General features: G+C 43.4%; 1 protein-coding gene across 4 annotated transcripts; it reads right to left on the reverse strand.

Moving 5' to 3' along the window:
- Window positions 1-1,002: 1,002 nt before the first annotated feature.
- On the reverse strand, window positions 1,003-20,235 carry als2b (alsin Rho guanine nucleotide exchange factor ALS2 b). Of its 4 annotated transcripts, none has more exons than XM_079667753.1 (35): window positions 20,047-20,235; window positions 19,630-19,677; window positions 18,815-18,960; window positions 17,609-18,504; window positions 17,178-17,499; window positions 14,958-15,132; window positions 14,486-14,582; window positions 13,946-14,023; window positions 13,617-13,856; window positions 13,359-13,530; window positions 13,083-13,272; window positions 12,652-12,717; window positions 12,383-12,545; window positions 11,763-11,894; window positions 11,543-11,671; window positions 11,305-11,328; window positions 9,734-9,804; window positions 9,367-9,433; window positions 9,037-9,239; window positions 8,390-8,455; window positions 8,200-8,298; window positions 7,958-8,122; window positions 7,714-7,825; window positions 7,524-7,601; window positions 7,164-7,297; window positions 6,648-6,812; window positions 6,438-6,555; window positions 6,045-6,202; window positions 5,421-5,537; window positions 5,156-5,332; window positions 5,021-5,078; window positions 4,264-4,325; window positions 4,033-4,182; window positions 3,733-3,829; window positions 1,003-3,371 (listed from the first exon to the last, which is right to left on the reverse strand). In XM_079667753.1, exons 2-35 carry the CDS (start codon window positions 19,641-19,643, stop codon window positions 3,333-3,335), a joined length of 4,980 nt encoding a protein of 1,659 aa, XP_079523879.1. In that variant the 5' UTR covers window positions 19,644-19,677; window positions 20,047-20,235; the 3' UTR covers window positions 1,003-3,332. The 4 variants fall into 4 exon arrangements, with proteins under 4 accessions (XP_079523879.1, XP_079523878.1, XP_079523880.1 ...); XM_079667752.1 differs by having other exon boundaries at window positions 17,133-17,499; XM_079667754.1 differs by lacking the exon at window positions 11,305-11,328 and having other exon boundaries at window positions 17,133-17,499.
- Window positions 20,236-20,444: the final 209 nt, after the last annotated feature.

The following is a 20,444-nucleotide window of genomic DNA, read 5'->3' on the forward strand; positions in this document are numbered from 1 at the left end:
AACTCTTTCAGCTTTCAGCGGCATGCAGGAGGAGGGGACCCTGAACAGAGAAGGAGAGAATCCAGGTGACACCATGAAGGTCCCACTTCCAGTTCCTCGAAAGGGTCCGAGTTAGAGATGTGTAATTTAGAGGTTGAGTAAAAAGAAAAAGCCTTTAGTCTGTAATTAAAAGATCTGCTAATCTGCCACTACAGCTGTGGGGTTAATGGAGAGTAGACAGCAGATAAAGTATCTTTTAGTCCCTTTACTTAAAAGCTGTCAGGAATGGGGGTAATCTCCTGATTGGTCATCTTATTCCCAAGGAAATACAACAAAATCTCCCTCCATCTGAAAAGACTGAGATGCAATTAAACACTCAGCTTTGTTGATTTCTCTCACCCCCAGGACCCTCATTGTTGTTTATTACATTTTCCTTCATGTTTTTCAGCTATGGAGCCGAAAACTGACTTTTTTCTGCTGTATTCTGCTTAAACTTTATAATATTAAAATATGTTCTCACCTGAAGGACAATTCGTCACCTGGGTTATGTGTTACCTTTCTTCGCACCACTACTGGAGCCCTGAAACTGACAACATCTAGAACAAGTTATTAGAAGAGTCAAATAATCAATAATATTAAAGCTAGTCAAAGAATAGTTAAAAGAAATATATTTTGCAACCAGTTAATGGATTAATTAAAAAAAAAAAACATAATACAATGAAGTGATATTACGTCTGTCACCCACGCTACATTTCCCATTTTCCTTATGTAACGAACACAATTATAATAAGGAGAAATTATGAAGATATTTTGTGATATTCGCTGCGAAACATCTCCATTTTTACACTTTAGGAGGACTGCAAATAAGTATCTATAATTGTTCAAACATCAAGCCAACAAAATAGTGATAACAACTGTGAGAAGCAAAAAAGTCATCAAGCTGGAAGCAGAAAAGGCTTAGCAACAATTCAATTTGGATTATTGTTGCATGACGATTTGTAGGAATAAAACGGTAAGAGCAGATTAGATAGCAACATCCATGGAGTAGTTTATTGCCCTCTGTAAGTATTTACAGGTACAACACATTGTAAAAGACAAACAAAGTGGGAGTCAGCCAGCTCAAACACAAAATGTCAACTAGTAAACATCAAAGTGAGAAAACAGTCATTTGAACACAGAATGAAGGAACATTAGATCTGTGCGCGGCGTTTTGAAAAGTAAACATGTGTCGAGGACATGAACCCAACATGAGCTTATGAACACAAATCTTCAGTTTATATCGATAACCATTCAGAGCGGGTTTAAAATAACACTTCATGTATTTGAGTCAGTTAACCGTTTCCATAAACGAGTAGTTTGGTTGAAAGTCAGTTTTTACGTCAATTGAAAATACAACTTTATCCTTCGACATTTAAAAAGGTCACACATTAACACTGAATACTGAACAGGAAGTCGTGTCTCTCAGTTAAATAAAGATGTCTCTGGGTGATTTCACAACAGAGGAATGTTTTTCCTTTTGCCTCAAGTGTTGCATTTTGGGAATTAAATCCTTGAAGAAGATCGTCAGGCACAAACGGTCTCAGCAGAAAAGAGCTCAAACCATGGAAGAGTCTTAATAATATCCTAACAGTTAGAAAGCTCTGTCTTCAACATTCCCCAAAGAACACACTTCTATCAGATTAACAGCCAAAGATGAACGTTTTTAGTTAAGGACATGCAGCTTTCAATTCAAATCATTTTTTCGCCCGCTTTTCCGTAGATATTAATAATCCTCTGGGGAAAAGAGCAGCTTCACCTAAATGTATCCCTTTAAAACGAGGCTTCTGATCCGCGGGCTTTGCAATTGTTAAACCATGTGAGAAAACAAAAGCCATGATATTAAAAATGATGGCTGGGATCCCTCTGAATCCCCTCTTAAGCCTTTTCATAAACTCACATGTGTGACGCATATCACGAATAAGCGACATTGTCTGACAGTTAGAGCTGTAGTTTCCTGATTGATGTGCCAATAGTTCTCCCATCCTGTAATGAACACTGTTACCGTCACAAACAGTTCACACAAACTCTTATGATTCATGTCAGGGCGATGAGTGTCTCCCAAAATATATTTTTCTCTTGGATTTTAGTGGGAATAAAGGGGATGTGGAGCGACCTGCAGTTTACTAATTCAACAACATTACATGCATTGAGTGCATAAAACATGTTAGCATTCATTCATGTTAATTATGGCAACCCTGCTTCCAGCTTTCTGCTTTAAAAAGGATTATTTGGCTTCAGAAAAAGGAGGATTTTTGCTTCTTATGAAAGGAACACTTACTTGTTAAAACTGAGAAACATATGCGCGTTGCTTTAAGAATCACATGTGCCATATCTTCAACAAGTCCTGGTTGTGATTTATCTCGTAGAAACTGTCAGTGTTTGTGGAGATAAATGTTAGGGAAATCGGAGTCACTGGTTGGCTGCCAGAAAAAAGGGACTTAAAGCCGGCTAATACAGCCACTAACTGTGTTTAAGGCTATTCTGCTGCCACTTGGTGTAACAGGAGATGTCATTTTAGAATGATAGCCAAGCCAGTTTATGTTGATGATACAGTATCAAACAGAGATACTTGTAAAAAGATAACCGGGCGAGCATTTGATAAACCATCAAGTTATCCTTGGGGTCTATTCTCTTGTCAAACGGTTTGAAAACACTTAAAGCATGAATCACATGTACGTCAGTTGTTGAAGTTTGTGTTGTGTTAGTGGAGGAAATTGAGCTAGCTGTAAACATATCGATGTCCCGGACGTTTCGTAAATAGTGTGTCAGTTTCTTGCTTTCAAGGGATTTACTCAGATAGTAACTGGCTGAAACACTGGAGGTTAAAAAGGAACGTTGTCTGTGCCATAAAGTGTTCGTTTCATGCTGAAAAATAGACGTATTTCACAGAAGAAAAATAGGTGCCATATCTCACAGTGTGCAGAGAAACTCAAGAGCCAACTTGGTCCATTGGCACTGAAAAGAAAAATCCTTTCGAGTTTGAATTTCCTCCCAGGTAACAACGTCCCCTTCCTCAGGATTCCCCACAGGAAGTCAGTCGGACCGGTTTAAACTGGACGGCATGTAGTGGCTCAACACACACAATATTCACATTTCCATGATCCATCAGAGGGTATAAAAAGAAAAGAAAAAGGAGACTGTGTGCCCGTCTCCATGACAGCAGCAGATGGAGCTGTGGGCAACCTGTTCATTTGATCCTTCGCTTCCCATTGGTTGGTGCTCGGGTCCGTCATCCTGAAGCCTGGCTGATCCTGGCCCTCTGGTTGGCCGAGATTGTGGGTTGGAACAGCAGGAAGTTTACACCCAATCATTTCTTAGGTGATCTTCTCATGCTGGATCTGGTAGTAACACGCCTGAAGGTGGAGAAGACACTTTTATTCAGTATAAGAGCCATTTCAAATACATATAATAACTACTGGGGTAGAGAAAGAAATGATAGTTTCCATGATAGTACATTTCTAAGAGAAAGAAACTCAGATTAAAGTAGTTCAATTCCAAAGATAAACTCTCACATTTAAGAGGAAATAAACCTACAAATATTCTGTGAGACAATAAAGTCACCTATTACGAGAAGAAATCGTTTGATATTTTTATTTCTATTAAATTAACCTCAGAAATCTAAGAATTGTTTGCATAAATGTACAACCTAAACATGTACTTACATTGTGTGTGTGTGTGTGTGTGTGTGTGTGTGTGTGTGTGTGTGTGTGTTACCTTGAGTGTGGTGAACATGATACCGTGCTCTCCGTGCTGCACGCAGGGGTCCATCAGGTCTTCAATCAGGCTGACCTCTGACCCCAAATTTCGGATTCTTAGGATAAGACATACATTTCATAAGATTCTTTAAAACTGTTTTTGGAACCACACTAAACAAAACAGCTCCGTAGCAATGTAGATACAGTATATATAAAAAGCAGCAGATTATTAATTGTTACAATAAAACAAATCTCTCTGTTGCCTCATCATCATATTATGCGTGTATCAGTGTGTGATTGGGTTTGTTTGGGCGCTGACCTTGCGCGCAGCACCACGTAGAGGAAGACGGGGAAAAGGTCGTCCATGGACCACAGGAAGTCCTGCTTCAGCAGCGACTGCACGGCCTGAGTGATCTCCTCGAAGGTGAGCTGGATCACCTGCAGCTTGTCTGACGGGGTGAAGGTTGTGCTGCATACAAACAAGAAGTATAGATTTTTAAAAACAGCACTTTAGATGTGATTTTAACTCGGATTTAAAGTTGTTCCATACCTGATCTGTTGTAGTGTTTCCACTGCCGAGGCGAAGCAGGCGTCCTTAGTGCTGGACAGGACCTGAAGACCAGAAATACCTTTTATTAAACTGTTACTAGAATACTTTGTCAAAAAATACTGTATACAAGGTTTCTACAGCTGAGGGCAGGTTTAATTAAGGATTTTGAATTAGCTACTCAAACCTACTTTTATTTAGTTTCAAAGGTTTCCGTTATCCAGCTCTGTGTTCATTTTTAAACAAATTGCTTTAACCCATTTTTTTGTATTCCTAAATGCAAAGTCAGAAGAAAAATAAATAATAAAATGCTACTTCCTATTATTTCTTAGCATTTGGATGACCGTCTCTTTTAAATTGAATGTCTTAAACTCTTTTAATAATAAATAATAATAATAATAATAATAATAAGCGCTTTTCTTAATGCTCAAAGATACTTTGTTAATTTTTTGAGGATCCGTGGGAACCCTGGTATGAGCTAGGTATGCAAAGTGACTTTGGATTTGAAATGAACAATTATTATTTTAGTGATTCATCTGCAAATGTTATTCTAGACTAATGGATTATCTGTTTCGTCTATAAAATGTAAAGAAATAGTGAAAAAGGGTTCAACATTACAAATGAACATTTCAGAGATTTAAAATACTCTCTTTACTTTAAAATATTCCCAATAAAGAAGCTTGAACCAGGGATATATTTAAATGCTCGATCAAATGTGTGACTTGATCTTAAGGTAAAAGTAAAGCAACTTGAACCACACCTGCTGCTTCTCTGCCAGTTCAGGCGTGGGCGTGGGAATGGAAACCGGCCAGAACTTCCTGCGGACAGGAAGTCATTGTTTAGGGTTTACATGCATTTCACTCTTTATTGTATGTTTATCCAGATTGTGACGTACTGCTGGACCCCGAGGAAGGCGAGCAGGGCGAGGTCGGGCTGCTTGTTGAGGCGGAGCACACACTCCCAGTACACGTCGTCCTCTTTCTCCTTGTCCAGAGCGTAGAGGGTGAAGAGGGGGGGGTAGAGGCGAGGAAGCAGGACGGGGAGCAGCAGAGCCGAGCTGCTCGCCACACGGCTGAGGAGGAAACACACAGGAGGGTTTAACAGAGTCCTTAAAGAGGCATACACCCTGAGATAAGGCCTGTGGTTTGCCCTGTCCTGACCCAGGTTTAGGTGACTCTAGATGGGCATCGCTGGAGCCCGGCTCCCTCTTGTCCTGGAGGTTGGTGGTCGGCTCTGGAATTAGACCGCCCTCTTCTGGCAGGTCTGGGAATAAAAACCTGCAGAGCACACATAAGCACACTTAAACCTATCCTGGTAAAAGTAACATTAAAAATCTAAATAAAATACAACATGCATGTTTTAAACGCAAAATCGGTCATTTTCCAGCACTACAGGTCATTTAAAAAACAATATGATAAGATACATCCTTCCACCGGTTATAAATATAGTGTGAAAAATGACTAAGATATACAAATTGTGTGGGAAAAATGTGGTTGAAAGCGGGAAAAAAATAATTTATGACAGCTTTTGGCTAAGAACAAACACGACACTGGCATTTGCGCAAAGGAGATATAATGCAATTTTAGGAGACCTAATAATTCGCCTGATTAGAATAAAAAGGGTCTTTGGGTTAAAACAGGGTTTGTAAAGTTCACAATTCAACAAAATAGGACATTTTAATGCTCAAGTGTTAAATATGATACCTTTAAATGATATCCATTTGGAACATTCATTTGAATCGGGGCTATTTGGAGAAGCTTGCTGACTGACTGAATGTTAGTTACCTGACGATGAGGAAGATGCGGTTGAGGTACGACTTGATCTCGTTGACCGCCTGAGGCAGCAGCCGACGATTGGCTCCCACGCCCACGTAGGTCATCCTGTACACCGCCACCAGGGTCTCCAGCAGCCGGCCCAGCGAGTGGAGGGGGGTGTCACACGCCTGGAGGAAGCGGAGGGATATTACTGTTACTAGCAAAATTGATAATTTGAGCAAGAGAATGCAAGCTTTGTTTTATTTTGTGTATCCAGGAGTTTAGAGGTTTCCTAATGTAATGAAATATATTCCATAAGCATTACACGTTTTATTGAAGTATATGGAAGTTAGTATCATAAGCAAAATATTCCATTAGAAAGAAATGTGTTTGACGGATCAGTTTGCACACAGTTGGGCTCACCTTGATGAGGTAGAGTCGGATGGTGTGATATCTCTCCATGGTGATTGGTCCTTCGTGCTGCGGGATCACCTCCAGACTCTCCAGGGTCCTGCTGTGACTTCGAGACAGCGCTTCCGGACTGCAACACACAAAAAACATACATCACCCCCTGAAAAAAAACATGATTTTGACTGGTAAAATGAAACTACCCTGTCAGGAGTGTGTGTGTACCTGTCCTGGATGAGTCTCCGGCTGGTAGTGAGGGCCACGGCGATGTTCTCCCAGGCCTTCCAGTTCTCTCCTTGGCCTGGGGTCTCACAGCCCAGCTCACTCCAGCACTCCTCGAACACCGCCTGCCACTTGTCCTCCGCGCACACACACAGACGCCCCAGCTTCCTGCCACACACACACACACACACACACACACACACACACACACACACACACACACACACACACACACACACACACACACACACACACACACACACACACACACACACACACACACACACACACACACACACACACACACACACACACACACACACACACACACACACACACACACACACACACACACACACACACACACACACAAATTAAAGGATTTGTTTCAGCCAAACACTTCAGAGACATGTTCTGTATATACATATGAGACCTATAATATATTGTTTAAAACAGTATAATAAGGGATCATGATTACATGTCATTTTTCTGCACATTCTAGATTCTGTGTGAGCTTACATGTCGCGGGTCTTGTCCTTGTCCGTGTCGAACAGGTGAGGTTTGAAGTAGGAGCCCGTCACTTTGAGGCCGGAGCCCCATTCCCCGTTAAAGGAGCCCTCCAGGTAATCAGCGTTTGGCATGGTGAGCACACCCTGAGAGGAGAGACAATTAGAATATTGAACTACCCTGATACACATTACTACTATTTCTATATGTTTTTGGTTCCTTCAATTGTGTTATTGCTCTGCTATTTCTTTGAATTATTTGTATTATTAACTTGGGATCCAAAATGTTTTAAAGAAAAGTTGATTTTTTTTTTTTTTAAACATGCTAATGGTTAAATATACACACTATATTGACATTGTGTTCATTTGTCACCTTTCCGTTGAGGGTCCAGTCATCAGAGAATTCCCCCTCATATGTGGTGTCGTCCTCGGACAGCAGGATCCCGGTGCCCTAAAACAGAAAAAACATGAGGAATTAAAATATATATATATAATAGCTACATTAGCGTTGGTCTCTTAAACTGCCAAGCACAAAATGTGACTGAAATCACAGAGGAGCTCACCATCATCTTGTTTTCTTTGAAGGCTCCTTCGTAATAAAGTCCAAACTGAGTGACCACGACCCCGTTGCCCTGCCGCTGGTGATCCTGCCACATGCCCATGTACTTCTCTCCTCTGGAAAAAAAACACACAAATGTAAAAAAAAACAAGATGAAGCTGAACATCTTAAATTAAACACAGTTTTAAAAGCTTGTCAGTCTGCATTAAGGTCATTTATCACAACATGAAACGGAGTGACGAGCGTACTTTGTGATATCATCGAAGACTCCGTATCCGGTCTTCTTGTCCTGCAGCCACTGTCCGATGAAGACGCTGGGGGAGGAGGTGTTGAGCTTCCCGCTGCGCAGCATGCCGTGTCCGTGTCGCATGCTGTCCTGGAAGCAGCCGTCGTAGACCTCGCCGCTGGCATAGCTGCACACACAGGGGGGGACGTTTATTCTCTTATGTTTGTTAAGAGTTTCTACTTCACCATTTCCAGGCACACTCACCTGTATGTCCCGAGGCCGTGCATCTTGCCGTCTTTCCAGTGACCTTGATATTGATCGTTCTTGTTGAGCGTCTTGTTGGTAGCCACAAATTCACCAAAGCTACAAAACAAAACACAAATAGGCATTAGGAAACAGGAGCTCCAAACCACCTGGCTCATGTAAGAAGGAGACACACACATTGTGCCCTCACCCATCTTCCAGTCCGTTCTTAAACGTCCCTGTGTAAATTCTCCCATCAGGCCACTTTAACACGCCACTGAAAAACATCCAAATCATTACTACACATCAAGGTCACTAATCGTCCCTTGAGAAGCTGCAGGTTTTTTTGCTGCATTTTACGGTCAGAAGACAAGATTAATTCTATTTGTTACCTCATGAGACTTTGCTAAAACAGCTATGAAATGACCATATAAATAACCATATTATCCATGTGTTTAATCATTTAAAAACCGAAATGAGTCCTGATGGTCAAGACCAAATATCCATTCATATCCTGATTTATTTTCCCTTTAACTGTCAGCAATATCCCAACAAAAAAACACAAACATAGCATGTACTGTATGGTAAAAGGTACAAATTGAAGCCATGGCTTTTGAAGCATGATATAATCAAATGTCCGTGGGATAAAAAAAAAACTTGTCATAATGGGTTAAACATCGCTGCAAAAGATTTTATACTTTTTAGGCACTGAGGTTTAACTTCCAAAAAACCTCACTTTAATGTATTTCATATGCATTACAACAGCCAATACTATGAACAACTTAAAAGCCAGAAATGTTTCCAGTTAGGCACAAGGATAGAAATATTTGACCCATATGCAGACGTGTAGTGTCCCACCTGCCGTTGGGCTTCCCTGAGAGCCAGTGCCCTTCATACTTGGCCTCTTTCAGCCGCCCCTCCTTATAGAAGGTGTAGGAGGCGGTCCTGGAGACGGGGGGCTCCGTCTTCTGACTGGACCCGGAGCCGATGGAGACGGTGTCCTGCCCCGCCCCGCCCAGCGCCTGCTCCACCGCCTGGTTGATGGAGCGGAGCCACTTGGCCTGGGAACGGATATAGCACAGTTTTTAAAGGAGTGGTACAGGTTATATGGAGAATGGAGACACTTCGAAATCATTTTACAATAACCAAAGGAGAGAGTCTGTAAATCAGTAGCTTTAAAGGACTCACCTTCTCCGTGGGAGAGGACGCGAGCAGGGCAAACGTCTCCTCTGGTGTGATCAACTTTAACCCATACCTAGAGACACACACACACACACACACACACACACACACACACACACACACACACACACACACACACACACACACACACACACACACACACACACACACACACACACACACACACACACACACACACACACACACACACACACACACACACACACACACACACACACACACACACACACACACACACACACACACACACACACACACACACACACACACACACACACTTTAAGATCTGGTATTCCTGATGGTATTTGTCAATACAACACAAAAAAACAATAATCTATTAAATCAGACTCACGGGCTGCTGTTCTCCTCTGGGATGGGCTCCACCCACAGTGTGGCCAAGGGGAAGACATGATGGGTGGAGAACTGGAGGAGGAACAGGCGTGGAGAATGAGGAAAGAGGGGAGAAGTAGGTGTTAAGAAAGAGAAATAAACATCATTAATGGTACCACATTGAAAGACATACATGTAAAAGGTGTGTATTGACCTTACACACAAGCGAGCAGTTAACTACAGCCTTCTCCATAAGCATGTCATAATTGAGAGGAAAACATGTCTAAGGAAATTGAATGAAATATATTTAAATGTAGCAAATGAAATACCTCTTCTACCTAAAGAACATTTACCAGAAATAACATAAAATGAATAATAGTTAGTATTTCATTTGTATACTTTGGAGACCAAGGGAAGACAGATTTAACGGGGAAGAAAAAAGTATTTAGAATGAAAAGAAAAGTAAAAAGTACTATGAACAAAAAGTAAGGAATTAATGTCATACAATAAATAATAAAAAAAACACCTAATTATACTTTTGGAGAATAACATCATATATTTGAAGCATCCTGTTTAAGATGAACCTAAGTGATGTCAGGGCCATGCAAGACAACATGTGCAGTATTATGCATTCATGCAACTCTTTCACTGCAACGCCATCACAACACATCACAGCCACTTCTTGCTCAGCTTCAACTTTACAACCTGCTTCAGGAATTTGAAGTTAACATTTTGGTTTTCACCTTCAGAGGATTTCCTTTTTACAGACGTTCCTTTAGTCACACAATGAGTCACACAGTCAAAAGGTATTGGGACAACCACAGGAGGGGAAGACAAAGAGGGGGGATGCAAAGGGGACGAGAGAAACAGGGAGAAGAGGGAAGGAAAGTGCTTTGGAGAAATGAACCAGTAGCTGAAGGTCAAGCGTTATATAACAGCAGTAAAACAGGAATGTAGTTTAAGATTCCAGGCTGGATTGGTAGCAATGAGGAAACAGAATGTATGAGAATACGACTAAATGCTTTTGTTCATTTGTCCATGCAGGTGGAGAGCAGACGGAGGAGGAAGGTGGGGATAGGGCTGCGTATCAGCGGACATTTTGAATCAGCACTCTGGTTGTTATCATATGGCATGAGAGCACTGGATTCAGGGTATCCTTTACAATTATTATTCCTGAAACAATGTGACAACGTTTCTCAATTTGTAAGTTATTTCATTTGATGGATAAGCCAGAAAACAAACAACTTCATGTTCTAAATATAGATTTTCCAGAGTATGTAATATAACATCAGTTAATGTATGGACATTCAAAGTAAACTGGGGGATACACATAAAGTTTCAAACATCTATCTAACAACACTTGTGTCCAATTATTTAAACAAAGAGATGTGTTTTAGCGATGGTTCATATATTTGGTGCCAAATTAACGCTCAGATGTTTTATGTGTGTGTGTTTGTCATGTGTTTTAGGGCTCCTATGACACAGAGCCCTGAGCCCTTCACACACACACAGAAGAAAAGGGTACAGAGGGGGGGGGGGGGGGGGGGGGGTAAAGATTGCTGAGCTGACGTTTGCTTCTGGCTGCATACTTACGAGATTTTTACAAGGTGACACGCCCTGACAGCACGGAGGCAAGCACACACAAACGCTTAAAACACACCGAGTTACAGAGCCCAAAGGTGACGGCTTCAAACAGGTCAAAGGACATGATGGAGAGTGTGTGTGTGTGTGTGTGTGTGTGTGTGTGTGTGTGTGTGTGTGTGTGTGTGTGTGTGTGTGTGTGTGTGTGTGTGTGTGTGTGTGTGTGTGTGTGTGTGTGTGTGGAGCTCACCTGCGCGTGGACCAGAGCGTCGTTGAAGACGATGAACCAGTTGACGGAGAATCTGCCGGCATTCTGCAGCGTCAGCGCTTTGTTGCTGCTCTCGCAGATGAGCCGGCGATTGGGCCTCCTCAGAGAGTCCTGTCGGGGAAAGAGCGTTCAGCAAAGCGTGACATCACGTGACCCCTCCAGGACTCATTGTGAAGGACACACACACACACTGGGAGTTTACCGTCATTTTGCCGGGGAAGGTCTTCCAGAAGTGGAAGGTGTATTCGGCGTCCTTTCTCTTCCTCTTCAGTTTAAGAGCTAAGGCTTCGAATTTGGAGCAGCTGTCCTGCAGCCTCTGGTAGTCATCAGAGGTCTGAACGAACACACAGAAATATTCAATGTAGAATGTGCTAAAAAGAGGCAGATTCTGGTGATTCTACTGATAGAAATATACGCACATTTACAAAGACTTGAGCCCAAAATCTCAACATTTTGAAAGCATTGAAGATGAATTATTATAAATTCTTCCCAACTCATTTTTTAGAATAATCTAGAGAGCTTGTTGTGAGTTGGATGTGTACTAGGAACTATTTTCTTTCTACCAAACTAGTAGCATGGATTAAAAAGTAGCACTATATGTAAGAGAAACAATTGATGCAATTATGATTTTGGGGTGAACTGTCCCTTTAAATGTAGGAAAGAAAAACATTAATGCTTGCAAAATAATCTTCAAATGAAAAACAGAAAGTATACAACCACATGTGTGTATCTTCCATCAGAGGTCAATTATAGTCAAATAACATTTCAAACATTACAGGCATACCAACAGAAGTACAGCATGCTTGTGTTTGTCTGACCCACCACTTCAAAGCAGGTTGCCAGTTTGAGCAGCAGGCGGCCGTACTCGTGCATGTGGCGAGTCGGGAGGTAGAAGAGCGCCCCCAGCAGGTCGGCCACGGTGGGGGTCTCCTCGCTGCACTCAGACAGCTTCTTCAGCAGCTCGGGACTCTTCCCAAAGAAGTCTCTGCAGAGGAAATCAGCAAGAGTTCATCATGTGATTTACTCAGTCATACTGTCATATTGTGTGCGTGTGCGTGTGCGTGTGTGTGTGTGTGTGTGTGTGTACTCACATTGAGGGTTTGGTCAGGGTCTGGAAACCCCCCATCACTTGCAAGTTGCCCACAGCGCTACAGTACCTTTCATTTGAGAGGCAATATTACTTTTAAAATAACTTTTTAACTGTTTACAAAGTGCTTCACAAAGATATGAAATATGAAAACTAACATGTCATGAATAAAGCAATGAATAAAAAAAGCCTAGGTTAGAAAAAGGAAAGCTTTTAAAATATAGTAAATTAAATTAAAGTACATCAGGGAAGGCTCTTTGAAACACGTATGTTTTAGAAAGGCACTAATATGTTGTTTTTGAACGTTACATATTCTACTGTACACATACTATTGATTTATAGCACTTGAATGTGTTCATATGCAGCAGAAAGAACAAGAAAAGCCCTAAAAAGGTGTTCTTTTTGCTTCAAATGTCTCTATTTTTGAAAGCTTACTCGCTGTAAGAGTCGAGGAAGATGTCGGCGTGTTCGAGGACGAGGAGGCTCTTGACGTCACGGACGCGCCGCAGGTTCCCGGTGAGGCTGGCGGCGTGCTGTCCGGTCAGGTGACACAGGAGGCTGAACCTACCCGCCACCGTCTGCAGCAGCCCGAGGACCACCGGGCCCAGGGCCGAGCTCAGGGACTCTGGAGGAAAGACAGGCAAGGAAATATATTTACCCAAAGAGATTGAGAAATATGCTTTGAGGCCTTTTTTCTGTGTTGTCTAGTACCTAGCTCCAGCAGGGGGCGTATTATCTGCGTCTTGATGTTGCTCAGCTTGCAGTAGAACTTCCTCTCGGCGGCGGCGAGCTCGTGGAGGCTGGCGATGAAGCCCATCACGTTCCTGTCCAGCAGCACCACGCAGCGCTGGCCGCCGGCAAACACGTTGCTCACATAGCCGAGCTGCAAACACCAGAGAGACACTTTTACATGGAGCGATTGTTTGTTTTGCATTTATTCTTTTTAAAGTCCAGTAACTTTGTGCTTACGTCAATGCAGAAAGGGAGCAGTACAGGCTGCCGGGTGTAGCCCCCCGCCCTCTGCTCCTCCCCCCCCCCCTCCTCCTCCTCCTCCTGTTGACCCTGCTCCTTGGCGTGGCTCTCCTCCGCCCCCTCCTTCACCTGCTGCCCACTGTAGTAGATGATTGGCCGGTAGCAATCTCCGTCTGCGAGCAGCAGGGTGTGTTTCTCTCCGGCGCTCACGTCCCAGACCCGGATCCCCTCTGATAGCTGTGGGGGGGGGGGGGGGGGGATTAAAGTGTGTGCATTTATCTGTGTCTGTATGTGTGTTCGTAATGGAGAGGAAGTTTGTTTCTGACCTTTGCGAGCCGGGGGACGGTGCTGGGTGACTCCGTGTGTCCCAGCTGACCAGAAGTGTTACTTCCCCAGGAAAACACCTTAAAGATTTGGCAAGAATGAAGCACACTTTATTTTTATCCTGAGGTGAGTCAGTTCAAAGTGTTTAAAGGTTAACTACAAGCTGAAAATAAGAAGGAGGAATAAGTGTGGACTGTAGAAAAAAAACCCGCAAAAACCAACCATGAAATGATCGAAATGATTTAAAACAGGATTAAAAGATATAATAACACAAAATATAATAAAAATAATGAGAAAAATAAGTAATTAATTATTTTTAAATTGTAAAATATTTTTAAGAAATACGCCATGAATACAAATAATAAAACAATAGGAAATCATATTTCTTTCAAATAATTAATATTGAAAGACCTTCAGCAAATCTCAGATATACACATGGATTAAAGAAAATATATAAAATCAATTATGATCAATACGTTTTCAAAGGAAAAAATTGTTCTTCAATTATTTGTATTTTTTTTAAATCGAGGTCCCTGGCTCACCTGAGACTGAGCAGTGAGAGCGAGGGAATGGTGAGCGCCGGCCTCCACCCGCACCACCTCCTTACTGTTCAGACTCTTGATGCACAGAGGCTGTAACCTACACACACACACACACACACACACACACACACACACACACACACACACACACACACACACACACACACACACACACACACACACACACACACACACACACACACACACACACACACACACACACACACACACACACACACACACACACACACACACACACACACACACACACACACACACACACACACAACAATGAAAACTGTGTAATATTGTAATATATGTTCTCATATATATTTAAGAAGCAATATAAGACAAGCTTTATATTCCATTGTACTTTTGCTGAGGGCCAATTCAAAATGGACAACGAGCTGCAGTTTGGACACCCCTGATATCGGGCAATAATGTTTTGCAGTGACAAGAGACTTCCTCCAACCTGGCCAGATTGTCTCCATGCCCCAGCTGTCCGTCCTCGCCCTGACCCCAGCTCCACACCTCCGTCTGCAGGGTGGGGAACACCTCCTGGGCCTCAGGGAACGCCCCCCCCAGAGGGGTGAGGTCCACTGCACGCATCCTGGGGCGTCCGGCTCTCCTCAGCAGCCGCGGGGACACTGTGAGTGCACAGTAATGAATTACATGCAGTTTATTACAAACATTTCAACTCAACAGTTGTCTTTGTTTTTGATGAACAGGAATGGAATTGGGAAAGTTACTAAAGTTGTAAATGTAGTGAAGTAAAAAGTACAATATATGCATCTGAGAAACAGAGAATTTGAAGTTTAAAAGGAGCATAAAAGAGAAACACTCTCCGATTGAATGTAAAATATGATGATGATAGAAACTTCACTGGATTCAGGTGCAAAGTTCAGAAGAAATCAATATGTGTGTTCAAAACCAAAACATAGCTGCACAGAAGCATCAGTGACGCTCAGTGAACGAGGTCACACCAAAGGTCAAACAGCAGACACACAGTGAGAGGCAGCCTGCAGAACAAACACTGATGTATGATTGAAACTACACTGGAGGCACGGAAAAGTGTCTGCTAATACTTTGAACCAGAATATATGCATATAAGCGTTTATCCAGGATGTCAGTTAATTCCTGGATGTGAGGATTTTGATTGCCATGTTTTAAAGTTTTTTTTTTACTAAAAAGTCTTCAGGATTTGTCCAAAGATTTCCTCATTACATTTGATGTTTTAGCCTTAAAGGTCCCATGTCATGGCCATTTCTACTGATCATGATTCCATTGTTGAGGTCTACTAGAATAGATTTATATTGTTCAATGTTCCAAACTCACATTGGTTTCTCATACAGCATCTCTGTATAGCGTGTGTATTCACTCTCTGTCCTAAACGGCTTGATGGAGCTCCTGCCCCCCCCCCCCCCCCTCCCTGTGAGTCCACTATGCTCTGATTGGTCAGCTCGCCCACTCTGTTCTGATGAGTCCACCACCGTTACAGCGGAACATCAGTGACTATGTGTTACAATGGCGTTTGTTAGCAACCAGGAAATGACACAAGTAATGACAAACAGATGAGAATGCTGCGTGGGGTCTGGGTGCCGTGTTGGCGGGACGTTGCAGGAACGAAGTCCATCCTTTTATTTATTTTCCATACCTGCTTGTGCTTCTAAGGGGTCGCAGACAAACTTTTCCCATAATGCACCTATTCTCTCTTCTAATCACCCAAACACTTTCATTCTGCTCCTTTAAATCTGCTTGATCATTGAATCAATGATCCCACAAAGGAGACCATTCAGACCCCCGCTGAGTCTGGACTCACAACGAGACGCAGGACACAAAGATTAAGTCCTGGGTCAAAACTTTGCACCTGTGTTGGAGCACCGTAAATATAGCATTTTGTCAATTTAGCCCTCACATGAGTTAATCAACATTCATAAATAATCATTAGCCTCACGAAAGACAGATTCTTTGAGCAGGGACTAGAGGCCGAGGTATTTGTGAACACTATCACTACAAGTGAAATTGAAATAAGCAGTAAACTAGATTTTTGTAAACTGAAATACTAAAATTAATTGTATTTATTAAAACAACTAACATAAACAAAACCCAGTTACAAATGAATAAAGCCATTGTTTTTAACCCTTTAAAAGTGTTTCACTGTAATCATGACTGCAGGAAAAATATATAAAGAATGAAACTTAACTACAAATCAAATCTGAAACTAAACCAGAACAAAAAGTGAAAGGAAACCTTTCTGAAAAACTGAAACTCAACTAAACATACAAAAAGTGAAACTAAATAAGAACTACATTAACCAGAAACCAAACGACGAACCCTATCAATCACATTCAAAAAAGATCACACACACACACACACACACACACACACACACACACACACACACACACACACACACACACACACACACACACACACACACACACACACACACACACACACACACACACACACACACACACACACACACACACACACACACACACACACACACACACACACACACACACACACACACACACACACACACACACACACACACACACACACACACACACACACACACACACACACACACACACACACACACACACACACACACACACACACACACACACACAGTACTTACGCAGCAGGGTATAGGAGTTGGATAAGACGTGAACAGCGTATCTACCCTGAGAGAGGAGTCCCGGCAGAGAGAGGCGGCGCCGCAGACCCTCCGCCTCCTCCTCGCGGATGTCCCCGGTGCTGGAGCTCTTCTTGGCCTGGGTGGAGTCTTCGAGGCGGACGCGCTCCGCGGTGGTGTCGCCCACCAAGACCCCCGTTATCCCTGCGGGGACGCCGGACCTCGCCACTCCTGAGGGGAGGTAGGTCATCATCTTCTTCAGCGACAGGGCCTCGTAGGTGGAGGCGACCCGCTCCCCCACTGCGGAGGCGCAGGAGGCCACCAGGCTGTTGAGGGCGGAGCTGGAGGAGGTCAGAGCCCCTGCTGAGGGCTGGAAGACAGACACAGAGCAAATGGTAATATAAGAGATTCACAATTATTGATTAAGCTTTTATTGATGTTCTTTTTTCCCTACAGTCTAACTCTCCTCCAGCTGTTACCTTGGTGACCGGCTCGGCCTCCGTCAGCTTCTTCAGGTATTCTTTGACGGCCTGCTCATCTGGATACGGTGAACTCTTGACCCCCGAAACACTTCCTTCTTTAGATTCAGCCGAGGAGTCAGAGCCTGAGGCTGGGGGTCCTCCATTTCCGAGCGCTGACTCCTGTCCTTTCTCTGAGTCCTGAGAGGGGTCAGAGAAGGGGTCCGGGGAGGGGGAGGTGTGTGAGGGGAGGGAGGGCTCTGTTTTGAGCCCTTGTGTAAGAGCAGGGTCCTCGTCCTCCGTCAGCTCCACCCCGAGGGGGCAGTAGTGCCCGTCAGAGATGATGACGTGGTCCTCCTTGTCCGTCATGGTGTACAGCAGCTGGTGGCACTGTCTGCATTTGTCCACGGGGGGCCGGTGGAGGTCCTGGGGACCCAGGCAGCGCACCAGAGCCAGGCTGTGTGAGGCCCCGCAGGCCACCTGTAACACACACCTCCCCGCAAAGTGCTCCACCTTCTGGGGTTTCCAGACGGGAAAGACGGAGACGTTGAGGCCCAGCTGAGAGCCGCTGCCCCAGGCCCACACCTCCCGCTGCGCCGACAGAGCCAGGGTGTGTCCCCCGCCGCAGGCCAGCTCCAGTACTGGGACCGTCAGCGGGGGGGCGTTGTCGGAGTCCAGCAGAGCGACCGGAGTCGGGTTGGGGACGCTGCTGAGGCCCGACAGGCCGCACTGTCCCGAGCTGTTGTCCCCCCACATGTGGACCCCCCCGTCCTCCGTCACCGCCCCGCTGTGGAAGCTTCCGGCTGCGATGCTGACCACCCGCTGCCCGCTGAGCGCCCCCTCCAGGGTGGGCTTCGACGGCTCCGACACCTGACTCTGCTTCCATGGTAACTCCCCAAAACTGTACACCTGCCCTCCTGAATTTGGAGCAACAACAACAATAAAATCAAAAGATGATAAAGGAGGTTTTCTTAGGAAACGTTTTAGAAAGCAGATATTTAGAGGAAGCTGTTATGTCATGAACATCGTCCTGGATCCTATATTATATTCATTTGTATAACACTGTTGTTAATATTTAGACAAATTAGACAAATGTGTATACGACTTTGTTAGCAATTTGAAAAAAGTACATTTAAATACCAGTCCAAAGAATAAGGATTTATCTTAACTAATAGAGCCAAAAACATTTGAAAGACATGTCAATGCAACTACTCTAAAAAACGTTACCTTCAACCAGCAGAACGCCATGCCGTGTTCCCAGGGCGACCTGAAGGACCGGCCCAGGGAGGAGCAGCCTTTCTGGGGTGACACTGCAGGAGTAGCCCTTCCAGGTATGGAGCAGGCCTCGCTCTCCACCACCGTCATCCTCGGAGCTGAGAGAGACAACATCAACAAAATAAAATAAAAGCCTTTATGGTCATTGAATAGGATACAAAAAAAATAGTAGTGTACTCCTGATCAGTGCGGGGCATATAAAAGTCCAGAATACCGCAAAAGCAAAGAAACAAACCCAGACGCAGAGTACAAATAATGTAATATTGCAATATAAGAAGAGTAAACTATTGCACTTCAGAAAATGTACTTTTTGCACTAGCATAGACATACTAAATAGGCAGTATAACATGTACTTTTACACCATGAAAAGTAGAGTTGGAATCACTCATTGGAAAATATAGCGTGTCAACCAGATTTGTAATGAACCATCAGGTGCCAAAATGATGGAGGATCCTCCCAAACTATTTGCTCATCTTTTGGAAACTGTATGAAAGGTACCCCTAAGGGCTGCTAACAGAAATGAAATGAGAACATAATGTCCTTCCTTCAGCAAACCAGACAGCAAATACAGTATTGGGTCAGACACGAGTGAAAGTACATAAAGCAGAACTCAGTCCCCTCTCCTGTGCAGCATCTGAACAACTGATGTGTTGTGGGGGAAAGCAGAAGTGTGCTCCTGTAGGCGGCATCACATGTGGGTCACACCAAGCCTGCCAGCAACAACATGTGTCGAGCAGAATAATCCTCTCTTAGAGCCACAGACATACCTCTTCCTCTCCATCAGGGGGTTTATGTCTCCATTTTTGACGCTGCTGCTGTCGAACAAAACACACACCATTAGCGGGAAACCGTCATGCTAGCTTTAACGTTGCTGTCAGTGCATTAAAAAGTCAGTTTTCCTTTCCTTTTGAAGGAAAAAACAACAACAAAATGAGTCCAAATGAAAGCAGTAACGGTTTCCTTTTCAAGTGTTTTAAAATACTTGTACATGCTTCATTTACTCCCAAATTATAACATCCATTTTTTGCTACCTGTGGCAGGTGTCACCATCTGTCACTAGCTGTTGTTAGCTAGATAACTGTCAATCCTGCTAGCTAAATATAAGCTAATCAGCTTTGCTAACTAGCCAAACCTCTAGCTAACCACAGGTGTATTTTTTTCATATAAAACGTCCTCTTTCTTACCAGCTGCCTTCACACAGCTCTCCTTTATGTGCTCGGTCGGACAGGAGAGAAAAACACACGTCTGTTATTAAGTTGTTTAGCAGCTAAACGCCGCTGCTTGTTGTTCATCTCTGTAATGTTGACACTGCCAAAGATCGTCTGTAAACAGAAAATCTCGCTCACAAGGGTCGTTCTTTCGCTTTCAAGCTATTACAGCCGTACACCAAAACAGCAGCAGAGTGAGACCTCTCTATATTTAGCTACTCTTGGATTTTTTTTTTCTCTCTGGCTTTGAATTTAGCTGGAGTTGCTCGCTGACCCCACCTGGTGGCGGAAACCGTGCAGCACAATCACAAACTTTTATACACGGAACAAATCTAACAATATGAAAGTAAAAAGTGTTTTATGTATTTTATGAG

The sequence above is a fragment of the Notothenia rossii genome, assembly GCF_949606895.1.
Source record: "Notothenia rossii genome assembly, chromosome: 3".
NCBI lineage: Eukaryota > Metazoa > Chordata > Actinopteri > Perciformes > Nototheniidae > Notothenia > Notothenia rossii.